A 21660-nucleotide genomic window follows, 5' to 3' on the forward strand; every position below is an offset into this window, starting at 1 on the left:
TTATAACCATGATACTTTTGCACTAGTCAGAAAGAGTTCTGTCCTGTTGAACTGTACTTCTGTCTGCCTCCATTACTGCGCCATCCTCAAGTGGGGTACCATGCCAGGGGCAAGGATCACACACTAAAAAATGACTCTTACATGTGCCTAACTTTTTGGGTTGTTTTCTATTGATCTTTATGGATGTGATCATTGTCTGGGAACCTAAAAAAACTAATTGGCTCCTGTAGTGGTCTAAACTAAATGACTACTAAAATCTACAGTACATTGTCCACCCTTGAGTTCTACTTGGACTTACAAGACGGCCAGTCATTCATCAACACAAGGCTTGGAAGCTCCTGATCTCACACTGGCAACTGAAGGGGTTAAACGGGTGATCTCCTCCCGATTAACAGCACTCAGTGGCTGATCTTTAACCCAGCCTTTACTTTTTATGATATGCCACTTTTATTGACATTGTGTTATGGGTGCGTCACTCATTTTTTTATTTTCTCTCTTTAATCCCAACCAACCAAAGGTCATCAAAAACTAAACATAAAAAAAAAGCAAAAATGATTGAAAATAAATCATTGTTTACATTGTTTTTATTAATGATTCAATTATAATCATTATCATTCATGTGTCATCAGATCACTTCATTCGTTTCTTCATTGGCCTGATTTGTATTGCAAATAATTAATCATTATGGAAAGGTTGTCAGAAATCTATTCTGTAACAATAATCCAGCACTTAGAGCGCCTGCAAGTGGTGAAGGGCTAAAGCGGGTTGGCTTATCTCACATGTTGGTGGCATTGGTCTCACCCCTGGGATCTGCTCCTATCTGTTGGTGGCATTGGTCTCACCCCTGGGATCTGCTCCTATCTGTTGGTGGCATTGGTCTCACCCCTGGGATCTGCTCCTATCTGTTGGTGGCATTGGTCTCACCCCTGGGATCTGCTCCTATCTCCAGAACGGGGCCCAAAAAAGTGAAGGAGAGCACATCGTGCATGTGCGGAGTGCTCTCCATTCATCGCCAGATAAAAGGGTATTAAGACTGGCATCTAAAACCCAGTCTTAATAAATGACCCCATAAGTGCTTGTGGGTCATTGGGAGTGCTCTGCTAGCCCAAATGCAAATTAACTGTCATTATGCGGCTGCCACAACCTAGACTGTAATGGTCATGCAAAAGTGAAGGTGACTCCAGGTAACCAACATTTCTGTACCAGTATTTCTTCCAAAACATCATTAAAACTGATATAAAATTCATCTGTAATCTCCATACTGGTGAATATACTGTACAACCTATGGCAAGTCTTCATTAAAAAAGTAGATACCAACAAGGACTAGGGCGGCCAAACTTTTTCAAAAGCCCCTGGTTTCCTTTCAAAAGACAGAGGTTCGTTGGACCCTACTCTTGAGTGGTTTATCTCATAGTTCTTTACAGCTGTGCCCTGATCCATACCATGAAGCTCTTCAGGGGTGTTTGTGTCGCTTTGATTAATTTTCAGCAAACCCAATTTTTGTAAAGCTTCTTGTCTAGGAGACATCTGGTTATGTGTGACCTGGGGAAGTTGTTTAGAAGCCAAAGAAAGTTCTGTTCCCTTGGAAGCATCTTCGGAAGAACAGTTGCTTTGTTGATGAATGAATCGAGCTCTTAGCTGCTGGACATTGACACCTGACCTCATGATGGTGTCAAACTTCCTCAGATGGCTTGGATGAGAGCCGGTGGTCTTCTGTCCTGTGTCCGGAGTGACGGTGATGGATAACCCTGGACCGTCCTCGGAGAAGGATTTGACAATCTTCATCTTAGACAACTTTGGTTCATGCTCCTTTTTGTCCAATTGCTTTACACCTTCTGTCAAACCTTTCCGACTTCTATCGACATCTTGAAGTCCTGTTGAATCCCTCAACTGCTCATCTGAGGAGAAATTAAGATCAATGATTAGATTTTAGGATCAGATTTCGAGGTCAGATATAAGACATTAAGCCGGTTTTATCATGGCTTGACCAAGGTCGCAATGGCCACCAAATTTTGATGATTAAAGTCACGTCAACATGGCAAAAGGCTCCTTGGCTTCGAATGTTGTGTACCCCTAGGAAACATTTGGTGACCAGAAGATGACTTTAAGCATAGATCTATAAGACCGACACCAGCAGTCATCTGTCTCTCAAAATGAAAAGATGAAAACACGAAAGCATCGAGAATGTAGGGTTAATTAGCCTCCGCCCTAAAAATATTCCACAGGAGCATTCAAATTGTCAGATAATACCCGTAACATCTGCTGCCTGGACAGACCCAATAAAATCTGTGAATTTCAATAGTATGAAAATTGGGCATCATGGTTGGCCTTGGTTGCCCAGTAATACTGTATGGATGAAAACCATTGAAGCATTCACCGATTGCACCCGAAGGTGACTATGGGAATACACCTTACTGCAAGATATTTGGGGCAAACTGCATTATGAAAGGTGGACTCTAATTAGATAGTATGGAGAATAAGGCTAGACATTGAGACTTGTGGTCTTTATAGTCAGATTTTCAATGACCCTGAATATTTTGGCTGCCATTGGGTGAATGGACCCCTACGGATATGTTTGGTGTATATGCTCGAACAGTCATACCGGTTGCCGGTTCAGAGTCTGAACCAGCTCCATAAACTCCTGGCACACCTTGGATGCATTTTCGACACCCTATAACTTTCAGGCTGGTTCTATTTTCAGCCTGTCACCCGGTTCAGGGTGAGGACACTACGTCAACACCCATACAGTAATGACGGAAATCGTTGCAGGTAAATACAGCTGTAACCTGGCTTTAAAAGCTTTTATTGTATTCTACGTGCAATTCCTCTTAGCACGAGATTAAAGGGCAGGTTCTGCTACTAAGGGGTGGGGGTCGGGGTGGGGGCGGGGGCGCGTGAATCTGTCTGAAAATTGCAGAGTAGTAAACATAAAGTAATCGTAATGTATTTTAAGTTCTATATTTGTAGTGTGATGTTGAACTTACATGATCGTGTATACTGTGTACTGCTGGGTACACAAGGGGAGCAACTAAAGGGCACGGCAGGTCAGATGAGCCAGTCTTAAAGGGAGTTTCAGGAATGTATTATTTATGGCCTCTCCTTAGGATTGGTCATCAATGCCGATTAACATCAGCACCCACGCCTATCAGCAACGGTGTCAATCATCATCCCCGCCTATCAGCACCATCGCCGATCAGCATCCCTGCCAATTAGCGCCCCCTGTTGATCAGCACACCCACTGATTAGCATCCCTATCAATCAGCACCCTGACGATCAGCTTACCCTCTGATTAGCAACCCTGCTGATTAGCGCCCCACCAATTAGCACCCTTGTTAAACAGCACCCCCCATTCATCAGCAACCCTGACGATTAGCATCCCTGTCAATTAGCACCCTGTCGTTTAGCATACCCTCTCATCAGCACCTAATTGCAGTCCCACCTATCCCACCCCCATAAAATGCCTCTTTTTCAAGGCAACTCTGCTTAGATCCCTTCACTTTTGGGGTCTGCTTTAGGTGAAAGTCCTGAAAACTTGGTACAGTTGGAACCGTAAGGGGTATTTAGTGGGGGGTGTAAAGAAATGCACAGGAGAAGAAGGGAAGGCAGTGGATAAAAGGAAAGGGTGTAATGATAGTGGGTGCAAAGACAGCAGTCACACCAGACTCTAGTGCTTTAGGGGGCCCCAAGGCCCCTGTGGCACATAAGAAGACACCAGTATTATAAATGGTAGGTGGGGGCTCTGTTGATGATTTTGCATTGTGGCCCAAGAGCTACAAGTTAAGGAAGGGAAGAAAAGACAGAGGACACAGGGAGTAAAAAAAAAAACCAAAAAAAAAACAGAAGAAAGCTCCAAATGTTCACGTCTGTCACATGCAGTACTGCTTTTCACCACTGGTGGCAGCAAAATCTCAACAAAAACCTACAGAATATATGAACCACTGATGATATAGAACAGTGGTGACGAACCTATGGCAGAGGTGGCACTCAGAGCCCTCTCTATGGGCACCCGCACCCTGGAAAAAGACTATGGTGTACCAATATGTCTTAGGCCTCTTTCACACGGGCGTCGCATGTGAGGGCTGGATAGGATGCAGGTGCGTCGTGGGAAGTGCAAAGCGTTGCGGGAGTGCAAAGCGTTTTAATGCGTTTTGCACGAGCGTGAGAAAAATCGGCATGTTTGGTACCCAGACCCGAACCCGGACTTCTTCACAGAAGTTTGGGTTTGGGATCGGTGTTATGTAGGTTTTATTATTTTCCTTTATGACATGGTTATAAGGGAAAATAGCAGCATTCTTAATACAGTAAATTAGGGATTGAGGGGTTAAAAAAAATAAAATAAAATTTAACTCACCTCATCCACTTGTTCGCGCTGCACGGCTCGTCTTCTTTCTTCTTCTTTGATGACCTGGGAGGAAAAGGACCTTTGGTGACATCACTGCGCTCATCACATGGTCCATCACCATGGTGATGGACCATGCGACAGACCATGTGATGGACCATGTGATGGGAATTTTCAAGGGTCATGCGACCGAAGCGTGACTTGAATCACCTACTGACTGAATTGTATTTTAATATAAAACTTCTATCTTTATTATTTTTATTTAAAACATAAACACTCTAATTCTGGATTAAAAGTCCTCAGAGTGAGCAGTGAGATTATACATAGGTTAATATACCTGTTCTCGGTATATCCCGCTAGGTGAATTAGCTCCTGATAAGGCTCTCAGGGCTTACCTAGATCCCTAAATTTTTCTCAGCAACCTGTATTTTGTTGCCTGTATGTCTCAAATGTAGAGCCTCTCACTTGCTCAATCTGATACTAAAATGTAACAACTCCCGCTTCCCTACATGTTTCGCCGAACTTCGGCGTCCTCAGGGGATATGCAGGTTTAGCGCATGTGATGAGCGCAGTGACGTCACCAAAGGTCCTTTTCCTCCCAGGTCATCAAAGAAGAAGAAAGAAGACGGGCCGTGCAGCGCGAACAAGTGGATGAGGTGAGTTTATTTATTTTTTATTTTTTAACCCCTCCATCTCTAATTTACTTAGCATTCTGTATTCAGAATGCTATTATTTTCCCTTATAACCATGTTATAAGGGGAAATAATAAAGATCGGGTCCCCATCCCGATCGTCACCTAGCAACCATGCGTGAAAATCGCACCGCATCCGCACTTGCTTGTGGATGCTTGCGATTTTCACGCAGCCCCATTCACTTCTATGGATCCTGCGTTGCGTGAAAAACGCACAATATAGAGCATGCTGCGATTTCCACGCAACGCACAAGTGATGCATGAAAATCACCGGTCATGTGCACAGCCCCATAAAAATGAATGGGTCCGGATTCAGTGCGGGTGCAATGCGTTCACCTCACGCATCGCATCCGCGCGGAATACTCGCCCGTGTGAAAGGGGCCTTAGACTTTTCCTGCCATTCATCAGCGCAGGGCGCACTATGAACAGCACAGGCAGCGCACTGAATGCAGGCAGGCTATTATAGCTAAATGATAAAGTACATGGAAGATAGACTATACTGGTATTCAGGTTAAACTTGCCGTGTTGGCACTTTGCGATAAATAAGTGGGTTTTGGGTTGTAGTTTTGGCACTCGGTCTCTAAAAGGTTCGCCATCAGTGATATAGAATATGTGTTATCTCTAGATTACAATCCGTTTTACTTATGTGACTGACGATCTTTATACATTTAGGAGATTACATCGCTCCTCGGTCATGGCCGGGGCAGCGGATGTGTATATGCAGCATACGTTACACAGCTGCCTCTCAAATAGAAAAGATGAAAACACGAAAGCATTGAGAGTGTAGGGTTAATTAGCCCCCGCCCTAAAAATATTCCACAGAAGCATTCAAATTGTCAGATAATACCCGTAACATCTGCTGCCTGGAGATGCTCGTGTTACCTGGAGAAAAAACCTGAGCGGCGGCTGGAAAAAAAAAATACATACACAGGATCGGAGGCTAATGGAGGCCTGGACAATGGAGGCTGGCGGAAGAGCTGGTGCCGTGAATGTGAACAATGCCTGGGACTTGTCAATGTCTCCAAGCACAATGGCAGATCTCATCTTTTGTCGGACATACGCTCTAAATGTTGTGACTTTCATTGCTGCGACTGGCGGGGCAAACGTAGCTTCAGATTGTCAATGACCGCACAGTTTTGCCAATAAAATGGTTGTTTGCATGCGTTAGAGGCTTCAAGGCAATTTTTTTACTCATTTTGGGCTAAAAATAATTTTTTTCAAATGGTCTTTATTAAAAATGTTCATCTGTTTCTGAGATACATGGGTTAAAAATCAGTCTGTAAGCTGTCATAGTCTGTTTTCTTTAAAATCCTGTCATTTGATGGCTCATGTGTAGCTATTATCTCTGATCGATTGACACCATAAACACTTCATTTAAGCCTTATTTTTATCAGTTTGATGAGAACTGAGCTATAATGAAGGTTTTCGAGGTCAGAAGATCAGAGGTAAGAGCTACACATGAGCCATCAGATGACAGGATTTTAAAGAAAACAGACTATGACAGCTTACAGACTGATTTTTAACCCATGTATTCAATGAAACACACCGTGACAGCCTGCAAACAAACTGATTTTTAACTCTTGTATCTCAGAAATGGCTGAACATTTTTAATAAAGATGATGTTTAGCCCAAAATGAGTAAAATGCAACCGTTAAAAAAAAATTGCCCCTAGGGTGTTGATTTAAGGCTGCATTCACATGTGGTGGTAGTATGTCTCGTGGCCAATGGCTATGCTGCAAAACCGCCCATGTTATACCGTTAATTGCCACAGCTTTTGCAGTTCGTGGTGACACACGTGCAGTTTGGCTACCGCTACATGTGAACCCGGCCTCAGGGTCTTTTCATCAACCCCTTCCTAACATAGCCAGTTGTTATTTTTGTATTCATTTTTTTTTCCTCCCGGTCTCTTTTTTTTTTTTACAAACTGGTATGAGGGCTTGTTTTTGGTAGGCCAAGTTGTATTTTTTAACCTCTTCCTGACACAGCCACTTTCAGTTTTTTTTTGTTTTTTTTTTTCCGTTCCCATATCAGGGCTTGTTTTTTTAGTTTTTTTAGTTTTTTTTTGCTGGATGAATTGTACTTTGTAATAGCACCATTTAATATTCCATATGATGCAGTGGTAAGCTGTAAGAAAAAATCTAAATAGGGTGGAATTGGAAAAAAAAATGCAATCCCGCCATTATTTTATGTCTTCCATTTTTATTGCGTTCCCTATGCCGTAAAACTGTGGGTCAGTACGATTACAGAGATACCACCTTTTTTATAGTTTTTCTTATGTTTTAATACTTTTGACAAATATTTTCACATCCAGAACTTTTATTTAGGTTTATGTCAGCCGAGCTGTGTGAGGGATCATTTTTTTGAGGGGAGGATCTATAGTTTTTATTAATAACATTTTGGAGGGTGTATGAGTTTTTCATCACTTTTTATGCAATTCTCTTTTGGAAAAGTCAGCAATTCAGCCATTAGGGTTTTTTTTCTTCATGCCATTCACCATAAGGGCCCTTGCACACGACCGTATGCCCTCCGAGACATACGGTTTGAGAGCGGGCCATATGTCCCGGAGCGGCATTGATCGTGCGCACGGGAGCGCACAGCATCATAGATTACAATGATGCTGTTCACGTCGGGCCGTCCGCGGGGCTATTGTCCCGCACTCATATGATCTTATATAGCCCTGCGGACGGCCGACGTACTGTAATCTATGATGCTGTGCGCTCCCGTGCGCACGATCAATGCCGCTCCGGGACATATGGCCCGCTCACCTACCGTATGTCTCGGAGGGCATATGGTCGTGTGCAAGGGCCCTAAGGGATAAATACTCACTGGGTCACATGCCACCCATGGATTATACTGTTAGAATTTGGGAAAACCGTGTTTAAAATTTTGTGTTGTTTTTTTTAAAATATTTTTAAAAACTGTTTATTGTCCCCCTAGGAGACTTGAACCTGAGATCACTTGCACAATACAATGCAGTACTTCTGTACCGTGTGTTATACATGTGATGTCATCCTATTACACCCTGTCTCTGCCAGGGTGTAATGGGAGCACTAAGATGGCAGGCCTGGAGCAATAACCCGATTGCTGTATCCGTACAATTCGGGGGGTGGCCTAATGGTTGTTACCTATCTATTACCTGGGTCGTTATTTGCGTTTTCGTCCTCGTCCTGGTCTAATGAATCAATGGTCTCCAGCAGATATTGCAGACACTCCTTCTCTTCATCTGTGAGCCGACTGAAGAAATCTTCACCCTAAAAGATCAGAACTTTATTGGACTAACTGTAATCACCCAGCTTTCCCAGAAACAGAAAAACAAGAATCAACTGAATAGAATTACTGACAACTTCACAGAAAAGAAAGACTTAAAAGCTCAAAACTGATATTATGCAATACATAGTGCGGGGCCTGAGGGGGCGGAGCGTGACACAGGAATTCTCAAACTGGTGCCCTGTAGGAGTTCTATTCAACTCTTATTTCTATCTGTTTCTGGTAAAGTTGGGTGAAACCTTACGTGACCAGAGAGGTTGTCACCTGCTTTCTAAGAGCCCTGAATGGCAAATCTGCTTTGTAAGTCAGCCATTGGGGTGAAAGGGTTAACCCCACAATACAAGTGATTTGGGAGTATTGTATTGGGTATTTTTGACTTCCCACTTGTTTTCTTCATTGTGTCTCTTTGCGTGTAAGAATCTCCACTGCCTAATATCCCTTGTCTAAAATGACTCCCTATTTATAGACTCATCCTAGGTAAATGAGGCAGTCAAATTACTGCCAGGCACAAAAATAACATAGAAAATGTAAATGCAGGAAAATTCTGTGTTCTGTGGTTGAAAACATGTAGAGTATGGCCGAAATCCTGAACTCAGGAGCGGACTGCATGCAGATTATACATTGGACTAGAGATGGGCGCAGTAAGCTCCTGATCTCCCTCTAGTGGTGGCTGTATATACAGTACAAACCAAAAGTTTGGACACACCTTCTCATTCAAAGAGTTTTCTTTATTTTCATGACTATGAAGGCATCAAAACTATGAATTAACACATGTGGAATTATATACATAACAAACAAGTGTGAAACAACTGAAAATATGTCATATTCTAGGTTCTTCGAAGTAGCCACCTTTTGCTTTGATTACTGCTTTGCACACTCTTGGCATTCTCTTGATGAGCTTCAAGAGGTAGTCCCCTGAAATGGTTTTCACTTCACAGGTGTGCCCTGTCAGGTTTAATAAGTGGGATTTCTTGCCTTATAAATGGGGTTGGGACCATCAGTTGCGTTGAGGAGAAGTCAGGTGGATACACAGCTGATAGTCCTACTGAATAGACTGTTAGAATTTGTATTATGGCAAGAAAAAAGCAGCTAAGTAAAGAAAAACGAGTGGCCATCATTACTTTAAGAAATGAAGGTCAGTCAGTCAGCCGAAAAATTGGGAAAACTTTGAAAGTAAGGGCTATTTGACCATGAAGGAGAGTGATGGGGTGCTGCGCCAGATGACCTGGTCTCCACAGTCACCGGACCTGAACCCAATCGAGATGGTTTGGGGTGAGCTGGACCACAGAGTGAAGGCAAAAGGGCCAACAAGTGCTAAGCATCTCTGGGAACTCCTTCAAGACTTTTGGAAGACCATTTCAGGGGACTACCTCTTGAAGCTCATCAAGAGAATGCCAAGAGTGTGCAAAGCAGTAATCAAAGCAAAAGGTGGCTACTTTGAAGAACCTAGAATATGACATATTTTCAGTTGTTTCACACTTGTTTGTTATGTATATAATTCCACATGTGTTAATTCATAGTTTTGATGCCTTCATAGTCATGAAAATAAAGAAAACTCTTTGAATGAGAAGGTGTGTCCAAACTTTTGGTCTGTACTGTATATCGGTATGAAGTAATCTCCTGAGCTCCCTCTTGTGGTGGCTGTATATATCTGTATGTAGTAAGTGCCTGAGCTACTCTTAGTGGTGGTTGTATATATCTGTATGCAGTAGGTGCCTGAGCTCCCTCTGGTGGTGGCTGTATATATCTGTATGTAGTAAGCGCCTGAGCTCCCCCTAGTGGTGGCTGTATATATCTGTATGTAGTAAGCGCCTGAGCTCCCTCTAGTGGTGGCTGTATATATCTGTATGTAGTAAGCGCCTGAGCTCCCTCTAGTGGTGGCTGTATATATCTGTATGTAGTAAGCACCTGAGCTCCCCCTAGTGGTGGCTGTATATATCTGTATGTAGTAAGCGCCTGAGCTCCCTCTAGTGGTGGCTGTATATATCTGTATGCAGTAGGTGCCGTAGCTCCTTCTCGTGGTGGTTGTATATATCTGTATGTAGTAAGCGCCTGAGCTCCCCCTAGTGGTGGCTATATATATCTGTATGCAGTAAGGTCCTTAGCTCCCCCTAATGGAGGCTGCAGGCAGAATTGTCCTTCTATGTCATAGCCACCTTATCAATCAGAAGTGCCGACACCCCTAGATTCTGACATTATTAAAAAATTAGGAAGTGCGTTCATGTGAATACTGGTGCTTCTCACTTGACCAGCTAAGAGCATTTACTGACATTGGGTGTGTCTATAGTCTTCCGGATTTTGCTCCATAGAAGGCACTTCTGAGGAATGTTTTGGGGATGAAGCCACCATGAGGGTGACAGATATATTTTTGCCATCAAAATGACTAGGATTTTGACAGAAATCACATTCAGAGCCAATCATGGTTTCCTTTAGTGCTCATGCACACGACCGTTGTTGTTTTATGGTCCGCAAATTGCGGATCCACACAACACGGATACCAGCCATGTGCCGTCCGCATTTTGCGGAATGAAACAGCCAGCCCCTAATAGAACAGTCCTATCCTTGTCCGTAATGCGGACAATAATAGGACATGTTCTAATTGTTTGCGGAACGGACATGCGGACATAAGGACACAGAATGCACACAGAGTCATTTCCGTTTTTTTGCAGCCCCATTGAAGTGAACATTTCCGCATACAGGCTGCACAAAAAAAACGTAAAGGACAAAAAATATGTTTGTGCGTATGAGCCCTTATAAACATAGCCTTTGGTCAAGCTGACGTGTTTTAATTCCTCCCCATGTTCAAGATCTCTGCTTGATGTCAGTAAATGGCATCATTCTTGTTCACATCTAGAGGCTAAAAACTAGATCCCCTATGAACCCCAAACTGTATCCCTCACACTAGCTATGATGCCAGTGTGAACAGAGCCTCAGGCCGGCCATACACAGCTGTCTCTCCCGATCCTTCCGTAGACGTGCATGCTCAGCTCAGCCAAGCATAGATATGTTGTGTATGGGAGAGAGAGAAGAAAGCCGGTGCCAAACACCGCTCTGCTGGGAGTGTATCTCAATGAGAACAAAAGGATCAAACATGTTGAAAACCCACATGTCCCATCCTTCTTTTCCCGGATGAGGAGGATCAAGAATTCCCCCCCCCCCATACACATTAGATGGTCAGCCTTAGGGATTGTTTACAATACCGTGTGAAGCCCATGCTGTGGACCGCAAATTGCGGTCCGCAATGCACGGGGACGGTCCGTGGGGCAGCCGCGTGGAGATCGCAGACCCATTCACTTGAATGGGTCCGCGATCCGTCCGTTCCGCAAAAAGATAGAACTTGATCTATCTTTTTGCGGTGCGGAGGCACGGAACGGAACCCCAGAAAGCACTCTGTAGTGTTCCATTCCGCACCTCCGGATTTGCGGACCCACTAAAGTGAATGGGCCCGCATCCGTGAGGCGGAATGCACATGGAACGGTGCCCGTGTATTGCGGATCCGCAAATGGAATCCGCAATATGGCAACGGGCAGCACACGTTCGTGTGAATGAACCCTTAGGCAATTTTTGTCAATTATCGATGGCCTCTTCAATCTCTCACCATATTCAAGATCTCTGTTTGCTGAACACATTCTTGTTTACATTTAGAGGCTAAAACCCAATGAGGTGAGGCGATAACCGCATAAAACGCTGTGAGGCTAGTGTGAACAGAGCCATCATTGGTCATTACCGCTACCGTCATGGCTCCACTCACCTCTAGATTACTCTCATCATCCAAAGTGTCCGTCTTCTCATCTGGGGCCTCCATCTTGCTGGGGTCTGTCAATCTGCGGAGACCTTACTGGTGGGAACGCTCTCTTGTCCTCTCTGTCTACGAGCTCCCGGGAACACCTGCAGGAAGCACAAAGCACTCTATGTAGACGCATGACACATGTCGGGCTTTATTCCGCCCGTTGCCTGGACTGTATGGCGGAGCAGAGGACAATGACACTTTCAGGGTTCTTGCTGTTTTGTATGATGAGAGTAGTTGTGTTTACAGTGGCCTTGTCACGTGTTGCTCTGTACACACATGATGCTGTAACCCTGTCAGGTCCCCTGGGTGCGCTACGTCTCATTCTGCTCTGCGGTGTACAAAAGGGAGAGAGGACAAAGTACAAATGATGCACCATTGTGATGGATCAGACGGCAGGTATATCCTATACTCCTCGGGGTACACAGATTCCCATCTGGACATCCCTCCCGGCAGCTTGTTGGCTAGAGATCTTTGGTTACTGATCAGGACCAATGGAGCTGATATAGCCTGGGTATATAATGATATACAGTATGTACAGCTGCTATACGGCTCTGTTCACACTGGTATCATCAGTTTAATACTTACAGGATCCATGAAAGATTTGATAGATCCTATTGGTTTAAAATCAGACCAGACCCCAGTCTAAACAGACCACAAATCAGACCTTTCATCTATATAGACCTCAGATTAGACCCTCATTTATACAGAGCCCAGACCAGACCCCTATCAATAGCGATCTCAGACCCCCCCATCTATACCAACTCCATTTATACAGACCTCAAATGAGACCCCCCATCTATAAAAACCTATTCACACCTCATACCAGACCCCTCATGTATATAGACCTCAGACTAGACTCATTTATCAAGACCCCAGACCAGACCCCTAGCAATAGAGATCTCAGACCAGAGCCCTCCATGTATACAGCCTACAGACCAGACCCCTATCTTTACAGACCTCAGACTAGACCCCTATCACTAAAAACCTCAGACCAGACCTTCCATCTATAAAGACCCCAGAGCAGAGAGCCCCCATTCATACAGACCTCAGACCAGACCCCCGTCTATACAGATCCCACACTAGACCCCTATCAACAGAGACTCAGACCAGACCCTCCATCTATAAAGACCCCCCATCTATACAGACTCCAGACCAGACCCCTAGCAATAGAGATCTCAGACCAGAGCCCTCCATGTATACAGCCTACAGACCAGACCCCTATCTTCACAGACCTCAGACTAGACCCCTATCACTAAAAACCTCAGACCAGACCTTCCATCTATAAAGACCCCAGACCAGAGCCCTCATTCATACAGACCTCAGACCAGAGCCCTGTCTATACAGACCACACAAACTAGACCCCTATCAACAGAGACCCCAGACCAGACCCTCCATCTATAAAGACCCCCCATCTATACAGACCCCAGACCAGACTCCTAGCAATAGAGATCTCAGACCAGAGCCCTCCATGTATACAGCCTACAGACCAGACCCCTATCTTCACAGACCTCAGACTAGACCCCTATCACTAAAAACCTCAGACCAGACCCTCCATCTATAAAGACCCCAGACCAGAGCCCCCATTCATACAGACCTCAGACCAGACCCCTGTCTATACAGACCACACAAACTAGACCCCTATCAACAGAGACCTCAGACCAGACCCTCTATCTATAAAGACCCCAGACCAGACCCCAGACCAGACTCCTATCAATAGAGATCTCAGACCAGGACTCCATCTATAAAGACCCCAGACCAGACCCACCATTCATACAGACCTCAGACCAGACCCCTGTCTATACAGACCCCACACTAGACCCCTATCACTAAAAACCTCAGACCAGACCCTCAATCTATAAAGACCCCAGACCAGACCCCCCATTCATACAGACCTCAGACCAGACCCCTATCAATAGAGATCTCAGACCTGGACTCCATCTACACAGACTCCAGACCCCCATTCATACAGACCTCAAACCAGTCCCCAATGTATACAGACCCCAGACCAGATCCCCGTCTCTGTATAGAACGCAGACCAGAGCCCTATATGTATACAGCCTACAGTCTGCACCCCTATCTTTACAGACTTCAGACTAGACCCCTATCAATAAAGACCTCAGACTAGACCCCTAACAACAAAGACCTCAGACCAGACCCTCCATCTATAAAGACCCCAGAACAGACCCCCCATTCATACAGACCTCAGACCAGACCCCTTTCTATACAGACCCCAGACTAGACCTCTATCAACAGAGACCTCAGACCAGACCCTTCATCTATAAAGACCCCAGACTAGACCCCTATTCATACAGATCTCAGACCACACCCCAGACCAGATCCTCCATCTATATAGACACTAGACTAGATCCCCCATATTTACAGTCCACAGACCAGACCCCTATCTATACAGACCCCAGACCAGAGTCCTGTTAGGGCACATGGAGGTTATAAAGAGGGGTCCTCTTGCTGGAGACATACTCTACTAGCCAGAACAGAGACCACCCTCATCACACAGACCACCATTTATTTGAATGGCTGCCATGTAATCCACCCATAACCAACCTGAGCCGTTATCATGAGGTTTCACCAGGCCGACCTCAATAGATAAAACTCTGTCATGATGAGATAACCTCTGGAATCCAATAGTCCAGAAAATCTTCTAATCCATAACTATTCCTGCACAGAACCAGAGTTTCAAAAGACCAAAACTTTTTGATTGAAACAAGAATACTGAGAAAAATATGGCTGAATTCTCCCAAAAAACATTGCCCCACCCATCCACAGGTTGTATGTGGTATTGCAGTTCACACCCACTGACCTCAGTAGAGTTAGGCCTCTTGCACACGAACATGTGCACCCCGTTGCTGTATTGCGGACCGCATTTGCGGATCCGCAATACACGAGTGCCGTTCCGTGGGCATTTCGCATCACGGATGCGGACCCATTCACTTCAATCGGTCCGCAAATCCGGAGACGCGGAATGGTGCGGAACGGAAGCACGGAGCGGGATCCTATGGAAGCACTACGGAGTGCTTCCGTGGGGTTTCGTCCCGTACTTCCGTTCCGCAAAAAGATAGAACATGTCCTATCTTTTTGCGGAACGGCCGGATCGCGGACCCATTAAAGTAAATGGGTCCGCGATCCGCTGCGGCTGCCCCATGGACGGTGATCATGCATTGCGGCCCGCATTTTGCGGACCGCAGCACGACCACGGGGCGCACAAGTTCGTGTGCAGGAGGCCATAAGCTGCAATGCCACACACAACCCATAGGCAGGTGTGGCTGCATGAAAGCAGCCATGTTTCTCCAATTATGGACACCCCCTTTAAGGCCTCATGTACACAACCGTATGTATTTTGCGGTCCGCATAAAACGGATCCGCAAAAAATACGGATGACGTCCGCGTGCATTCTGTATTTTGCGGAACGGAACAGCCGGCCCCTAATAGAACAGTCCTATCCTTGTCCGTAATGCGGACAATAATAGGACATGTTCTATTTTTTTGTGGAACGTAAATACGGACATACGGAAACAGAATGCACATGGAGTAACTTCCGTTTTTTTTGCGGACCCATTGAAATGAATGATTCCACATACGGTCCTAAAAAAAAAACAGAGCGGACACAGAAAGAAAATACGTTTGTGTGCATGAGCCCTAAGGCTGGATGAGAGGAACCTCGTCTGCTCTGTATTGAGTCCTTTGAGACGAGTCCCAACCGTTGTCTACACCTACTAGATCAACACAGTTAGGCCGAGGCACAATGGCTGCAGTGTTCCCGCTGGAGGACGACATTGGAGACGTGGGCAGCAGATCGCTGGCAGGTGACTTCTCCGCAGTAGCTTATAATAACAGGAGGCACATAATAAAAGATGAGCAGTCATTTCCCAGGACCTGGGTTATTTAGACGTCAGTCTCCGCTCTGTACTGTTGGCTTACCTTTATGGAGCGGTTAATGGACTTCTCAGGGATCTCATGCCTCGTACCTCCCAGAGAGGACAATGATCATTCCTGGTCTTGAGTAGCTCACCTAAGGAACTGAGGCGGTGTACAATGTCTAAAGTTCTATGCCCTGCATCTGATCCACTGCCAAAAAATTTGCATAGCTATAGTCAGCTCCTAGACTGTCGAGCTTCTGTGCCGCCACCAGCTAAACCAGAGCACCGAGTCTCAAAAGCTATTAGGCCACCTCCGCTCAATACGGATTACGCACATTTTGTTCTGCGCGCATTCTCGTGCGGCAAACACGCCGCGTAATCCAGTACCTGCACAAATCTCACGTACACTTTGCTTTTTCATTCCGTGCAGAAATGGACCTACCTTGCAGATTTTCAAAATCCGCAGCATGTCAATTGTTTTCAATGCAAGGCGGAGATCTGCGGCAAAACTGCATCAAATCAGCCCCAAAAACTGGAAGTGACACATGCAGGTTTTACCTCGGATTTGCCATGGAATTTGCAGCGAATGTAGGGGTTGTCTGGGATCATTGAAATTCCAGGGGCAGCAGTCAGTGTGTTAGAAAAAAATTAATAAATAAAAAAATCACCCACCTTTTAAAAAAAATTACACTGTAGGAAATCTGTAGGAAGTCAATTCTTTGTGCTGATTTCCCCCTTTGCAATACGTCGGCAAATCTACAACAAAATCCATGTGAAAATATGCAGATTTTACCTTGGATTCGTCATGGAATTTGCAGCAAATGGATTTTTTTTTTATTCAAATTACAGGGGCAGGCAGCAGAGTGTTAAAAAAACAAAATAAAACCCCCACCTTTTAAAAGACCCCACTTTCCAACGCTGCAGCTACCGGCGGTCCACCATGAGGCAAAGGACACAGTCCAAACACGGAGCAAGACGCTCAGAAAAATAAAAATAAAAAACGTGAAAAATGGAACATCACAAAATTTCATTTCTGTACTATTTTCAATATCTCTGCACCCATCTATATTTAGGGGCTGAAAACCTGTCTAGCCCTAATACTTCTCCCCGGTCTAGATAATCCATTAGGGTGGGTTCACACTAGCGTTAGGGATTCCGTTATGGCTTTCCGTTATAGCATGGTTATAACGGAAAATAGCGCAATCCATAAGACGGAAGGACGGATCTGTTCTTCTGCCCATAGGCTTGTATTATGACAGAATGCAAAACGGAAACCTTTAAAAAGGCATTCCGTTTGTTCTCCGTCCTAATAGAAGTCTATGGGAATCAAAACGGATCCGTCTGGGTCCCGTTATGCAAGACGGAAAACAAAGTCCTGTTGAGAGGAAACCAGACGGATCCGTTATGCTTTCCCGTAGACTTCTATTAGGACGGAAAGCAAACGGAATGCCTTTTAAAGGCTTCCGTTTTGCATTCTGTCTGAGCATTCCGTTATAAAGGTCCATTCACACATCCGTGTGTGTTTTTGTGGATCCACAGATCCGCAAAACACGGACACCGGCAATGTGTGTTCCGCATTTTGCGGACCGCACATCGCCAGCACTTAATAGAAAATGCCTATTCTTGTCCGCAATCGCAATTTTTTGGGGATCGGAATTGCAGACCCGGAAGTGCAGGTCCGCATTTCTGGATCCGGGCCGCACATAGAAATTAATGGGTCCGCAGAATGCGGAACAGAATTGCGGACGTGTGAATGGAGCCTAACCATGTTATGACGGAAAGCCATAACGGAATCCCTAACGCCTGTGTGAACTCACCCTAAGTCCTCATGCACACGACCGTTGTGTGCATCTGCGTCCGTTTTGTCATTTGTTACCGTTTAGCGGAGGTCCCATTCATTTCTATGGAACTGTGAAAAAAAAACTGATAGTCCTCCATTTTTTCTCCGCGTCCGTGATCCGTGATTCCAGTCCGTCAAAAAAATATAACCTGTCCTATTCTTGTCAGTGGAAAACGGAGGACGGACCCATTCAAGTCAATGGGTCCGTCAAAAAAAGCAGATGCAAAACTGGTATGTCACCCACGTCTGCGTCCGTTTTTTTCTATAAGACCTTGGTGCAATAAAATTACACTTTTCATTAACCTTTTTTTCCCCCTGTCAGACAAAAAAAAAGGAAGACACAAGGAAACACAACTGAAGCAAAATCGGACACGGACCACTGAAGCCAAATCACTGCCGTGTGCATGAGGCCTTACTGTCACACATGTATTATGTGACCTGATAGACTGTTACATTTTATCCTCATTGATACATTGTATCAGCCTGGAGAGTGAGGTGAGGATTGTGTAGACTGGATGGATACAATTGTAGCAAACCCTCAACTTTGAGAATTTTCATTGTGTACAAGTTTTTCAGGCTCTGGATATAAGCAAGAATGTTCCTGTTCACTGACAACAAGCAGGGATCATCATAAAAAGATTTAATAGACATTGCAGAACTTTTCATTTTATGATGACATATTTTCCTGGAGCGACTATTTACAGGGAACAGGAGACGCCCTGGGTGCACACAGTTCACTGCTTTCATATTTTATGACTCTAGAGAGGTAACCTGTTTAGGGACACTACAGGGTGACTGTATGGGCTCCAAAATCGCACACATGTACTGCTTAAAGGGTTTCTGTCACCCCACAAAACTCTTTTTTTTTTTTTTTTGGATAGTTAGATTCCTTATAGGGCGATATAGGAGAATATAATAGTCTTACTTACTTTCATGCGGCCGATTCTTTAGAAAACGAAGTTTTATAATATGTAAATCAGGGCTCTACCAGCAAGTAGGGCGTCTACTTGCTGGTAGCTGCTGCAGAAAACCGCCCCCTCGCCGTGTTGATTGACAGGGCCAGCCGTGATCTCCTCCTCCGGCCGGCCCTGTCAGTATTTCAAAAATCGCGCGTCTCTGGTCATTCGGCGCAGGCGCTCTGAGATGAGGAGGCTCGTCTCCTCAGCACTCCCTCAGTGCGCCTACGCCGATGACATCTTCTCTTTCGGTGATGTCATCGGCGCAGGCGCACTGAGGGAGTGCTGAGGAGACGAGCCTCCTCATCTCAGAGCGCCTGCGCCGAATGAACAGAGGCGCACGATTTTTGAAATACTGACAGGGCCGGCCGGAGGAGGAGATCACGGCTGGCCCTGTCAATCAACACGGCGAGGGGGCGGATTTCTGCAGCAGCTACCAGCAAGTAGACGCCCTACTTGCTGGTAGAGCCCTCATTTACATATTATAAAAGTTCGTTTTCTAAAGAATCGGCCGCATGAAAGTAAGTAAGACTATTATATTCTCCTATATCGCGCTATAAGGAATCTAACTATCCAAAAAAAAAAAAAAGAGTTTTGTGGGGTGACAGAAACCCTTTAAAGAATAACTAAAACGTTTGTTACAATTTTTTATATGTTGTCCCTAATGCACTAATAAAACTATTTGTAATATACTTTATTAATCAATTTTCTATTTTTATGACACTTTTACTTCCCTAAAGTGCACCATTCCCTGTGCACTTAAAACTCAGTTCTCTGTACACCGGTGACAACTCATCAGCGTACGGATGTCACACTTCAGTGTGGGAGGGAAACACCACACCGAGCATAAGAAGGAAGGGGGGAACAGGGAATCAGGCCTGAGAACAACTAGGGAAGAAAGATGGACAACTCCTAGTAAAACCCTAACCAAAATCCTGACTGACTACCAGTATGAACAGACCCCAGAGGTAGGTGAGTTCATACACAGGAGTACTTAGTCCTATCTAGCCCTATAGGACCCTGGTACTAATGGCAGGGACACGACTACCTGTTCCTCCAAAAGGAAGGACGAACAGGAGTCTCCTTCAGGCCTAATACAAACAATAGGGAAATGCAACACACAGAACCCAAACAAAATACACAAAGGGAAAGGAAAGACTTAACTTCAAAGGAGCAATGGAAGCACCAGCAACTCCGCCGAGATCCACACACCAGCTTTCCACAACTGAAACTGAAGCTATAAACCGCACAGCATTGTGGGAGAAGAAACAATAAATAAGGAAGGTTAAATGACCACATTAGCAACACCTGAGGCAATGGGTTGTGGCCATTACCAGAAACAACACAGACACCTATTGATCTACAAGGAAAACCTGTCAGATCAAACCACGTGTTGCCAGTCTCACAGATCTCCTGCCACCTGTCACGGGAACGTCCGTGACAACGGAGTACACATTTTATTAATGGGGCTGCAGCAGCGCTGTGAGTACGGGCAGGAGCGTATATTGCTGCTCCTGCTCGTGCTCCCTGGAGGATTGCTAACTCCTGGCATAGCACATGGGTACCCTGTACCCATGTACTATGCCCAGATTAGCTGAGCGGAGGGGGCTCCTGCTTCTGCCTGCTCCGCTAAGCGAGAGAACTGCATGTCAGCACTTAGCTTAGCGGAGCAGGCCGAAGCAGGAGCCCCCCAGGGAATGGTGTGCTTTAGAGAAGTAAAAGTGTCATAAAAATAGAAAATCGATTAATAAAGTACATCAGTACACCTGCGTTTTTCTTTTCCGGTATTGAGTTCCGTCCTAGGGGCCCAATACCGGATAAAAACTGATCAGTTTTATCCTAATGCATTCTAGCAATCCGTTCAGGATGCATCAGGATGTCTTTAGTTCAGTCACTGTACGATTTCTGGACGGAAAAAATACTGCAGCATGCTGCTGTATTTTCTCTGTCCAAAATTCCGGAACACTTGCCGGAATGCTGAATCCGGCATTATTTTACATTGAAATGCATTAATGCCGGATCCGGCCCTAAGTGTTCTGGAAAAACTGATCCGGTTTTGCGGTCTGCGCGTGCGCAGACCTTTAAAAATGTGAAAAAGATGAATACCGTAACCGTTTTTCTGGATGACAACCGGAGAGACGGATTCGGTATTGCAATACATTTGTGAGACGGATCCGCAACCGTCTACAAATGGTATCCGTTTGCATACAGATTGCCGGAATCCAGCAACGCTAGTGTGAAAGCACCCTTATTAGGGCATTAGGGACAACATATTAAAAATTGTAACAATCGTTTAGTTACTCTTTAAGGGTCCATTCACACAAACGTAAGCTGTCCGTGCCTGTTCTGCGGACCGCAAATTGCGATCGCATTGTATGGGCACCGGTTGAAACCTGTATTGCGGCGCAGACCCACTGACTTGAATGGGTCCACAATATATGGCAAAAGACAGGACATGTCCTATCTTTTGCGGTGTGGAGGCACGGACCAAAAAGTCCACGGAAGCGTTTCTGCTCTGTGCCTCCGCTCCACATCACATCGTATCTTGCGGATTGTGGACCCATTCAAGTCAATGGGTCTGCATCCGTGATATGGGATTCACACGGCCGGTGTAAATAGCGGCCCGCTATATGGGCACGGACGTGTGAATGAGCCCTTAGTCATAGGAAACCTTTCTGTATATATTCTAGGATCCACCAGGTCTACATACCAGGATGAAATACAGAACAGGTATGAAGGTAACCGGCAGGTGAAAGAAACCTTTGACACCTTGCCAATGTATAAACGTTTGTGCCAAGGCAAGAGGAAAGGAATCGGGAAACAGCAGCTTTTTCATTGTGCAACATATTTATTTTCATCCGTGCCAAAAGGTGGAAGGGCAGAGCTTGACAGATGCCCAAAG

The 21660-nt window shown here is 45.1% G+C and overlaps 1 protein-coding gene across 3 annotated transcripts in view; it reads right to left on the reverse strand.

The window, feature by feature from the left end:
* Window positions 1-868: 868 nt before the first annotated feature.
* The window catches only part of LOC120979484, a 30799-nt gene continuing 10007 nt past the window's right edge, over window positions 869-21660 (reverse strand). The window contains exons 2-5 of one of the 3 annotated variants that reach the window (XM_040408267.1): window positions 16635-16718; window positions 12049-12185; window positions 8167-8281; window positions 869-1898 (exon numbers count right to left, since the gene is read on the reverse strand). In XM_040408267.1, the coding sequence (XP_040264201.1) occupies window positions 1324-1898; window positions 8167-8281; window positions 12049-12102 (744 nt within the window). In that variant the 5' untranslated portion in view covers window positions 12103-12185; window positions 16635-16718 and the 3' untranslated portion in view covers window positions 869-1323. Of the gene's footprint in view, window positions 1899-8166; window positions 8282-12048; window positions 12186-16023; window positions 16118-16634; window positions 16719-21660 lie in introns of those variants that run through there. The other 2 variants (XM_040408266.1, XM_040408265.1) reach the window with 2 other exon arrangements.

The sequence above is a fragment of the Bufo bufo genome, chromosome 9 (assembly GCF_905171765.1).
Source record: "Bufo bufo chromosome 9, aBufBuf1.1, whole genome shotgun sequence".
Taxonomy (NCBI): domain Eukaryota; kingdom Metazoa; phylum Chordata; class Amphibia; order Anura; family Bufonidae; genus Bufo; species Bufo bufo.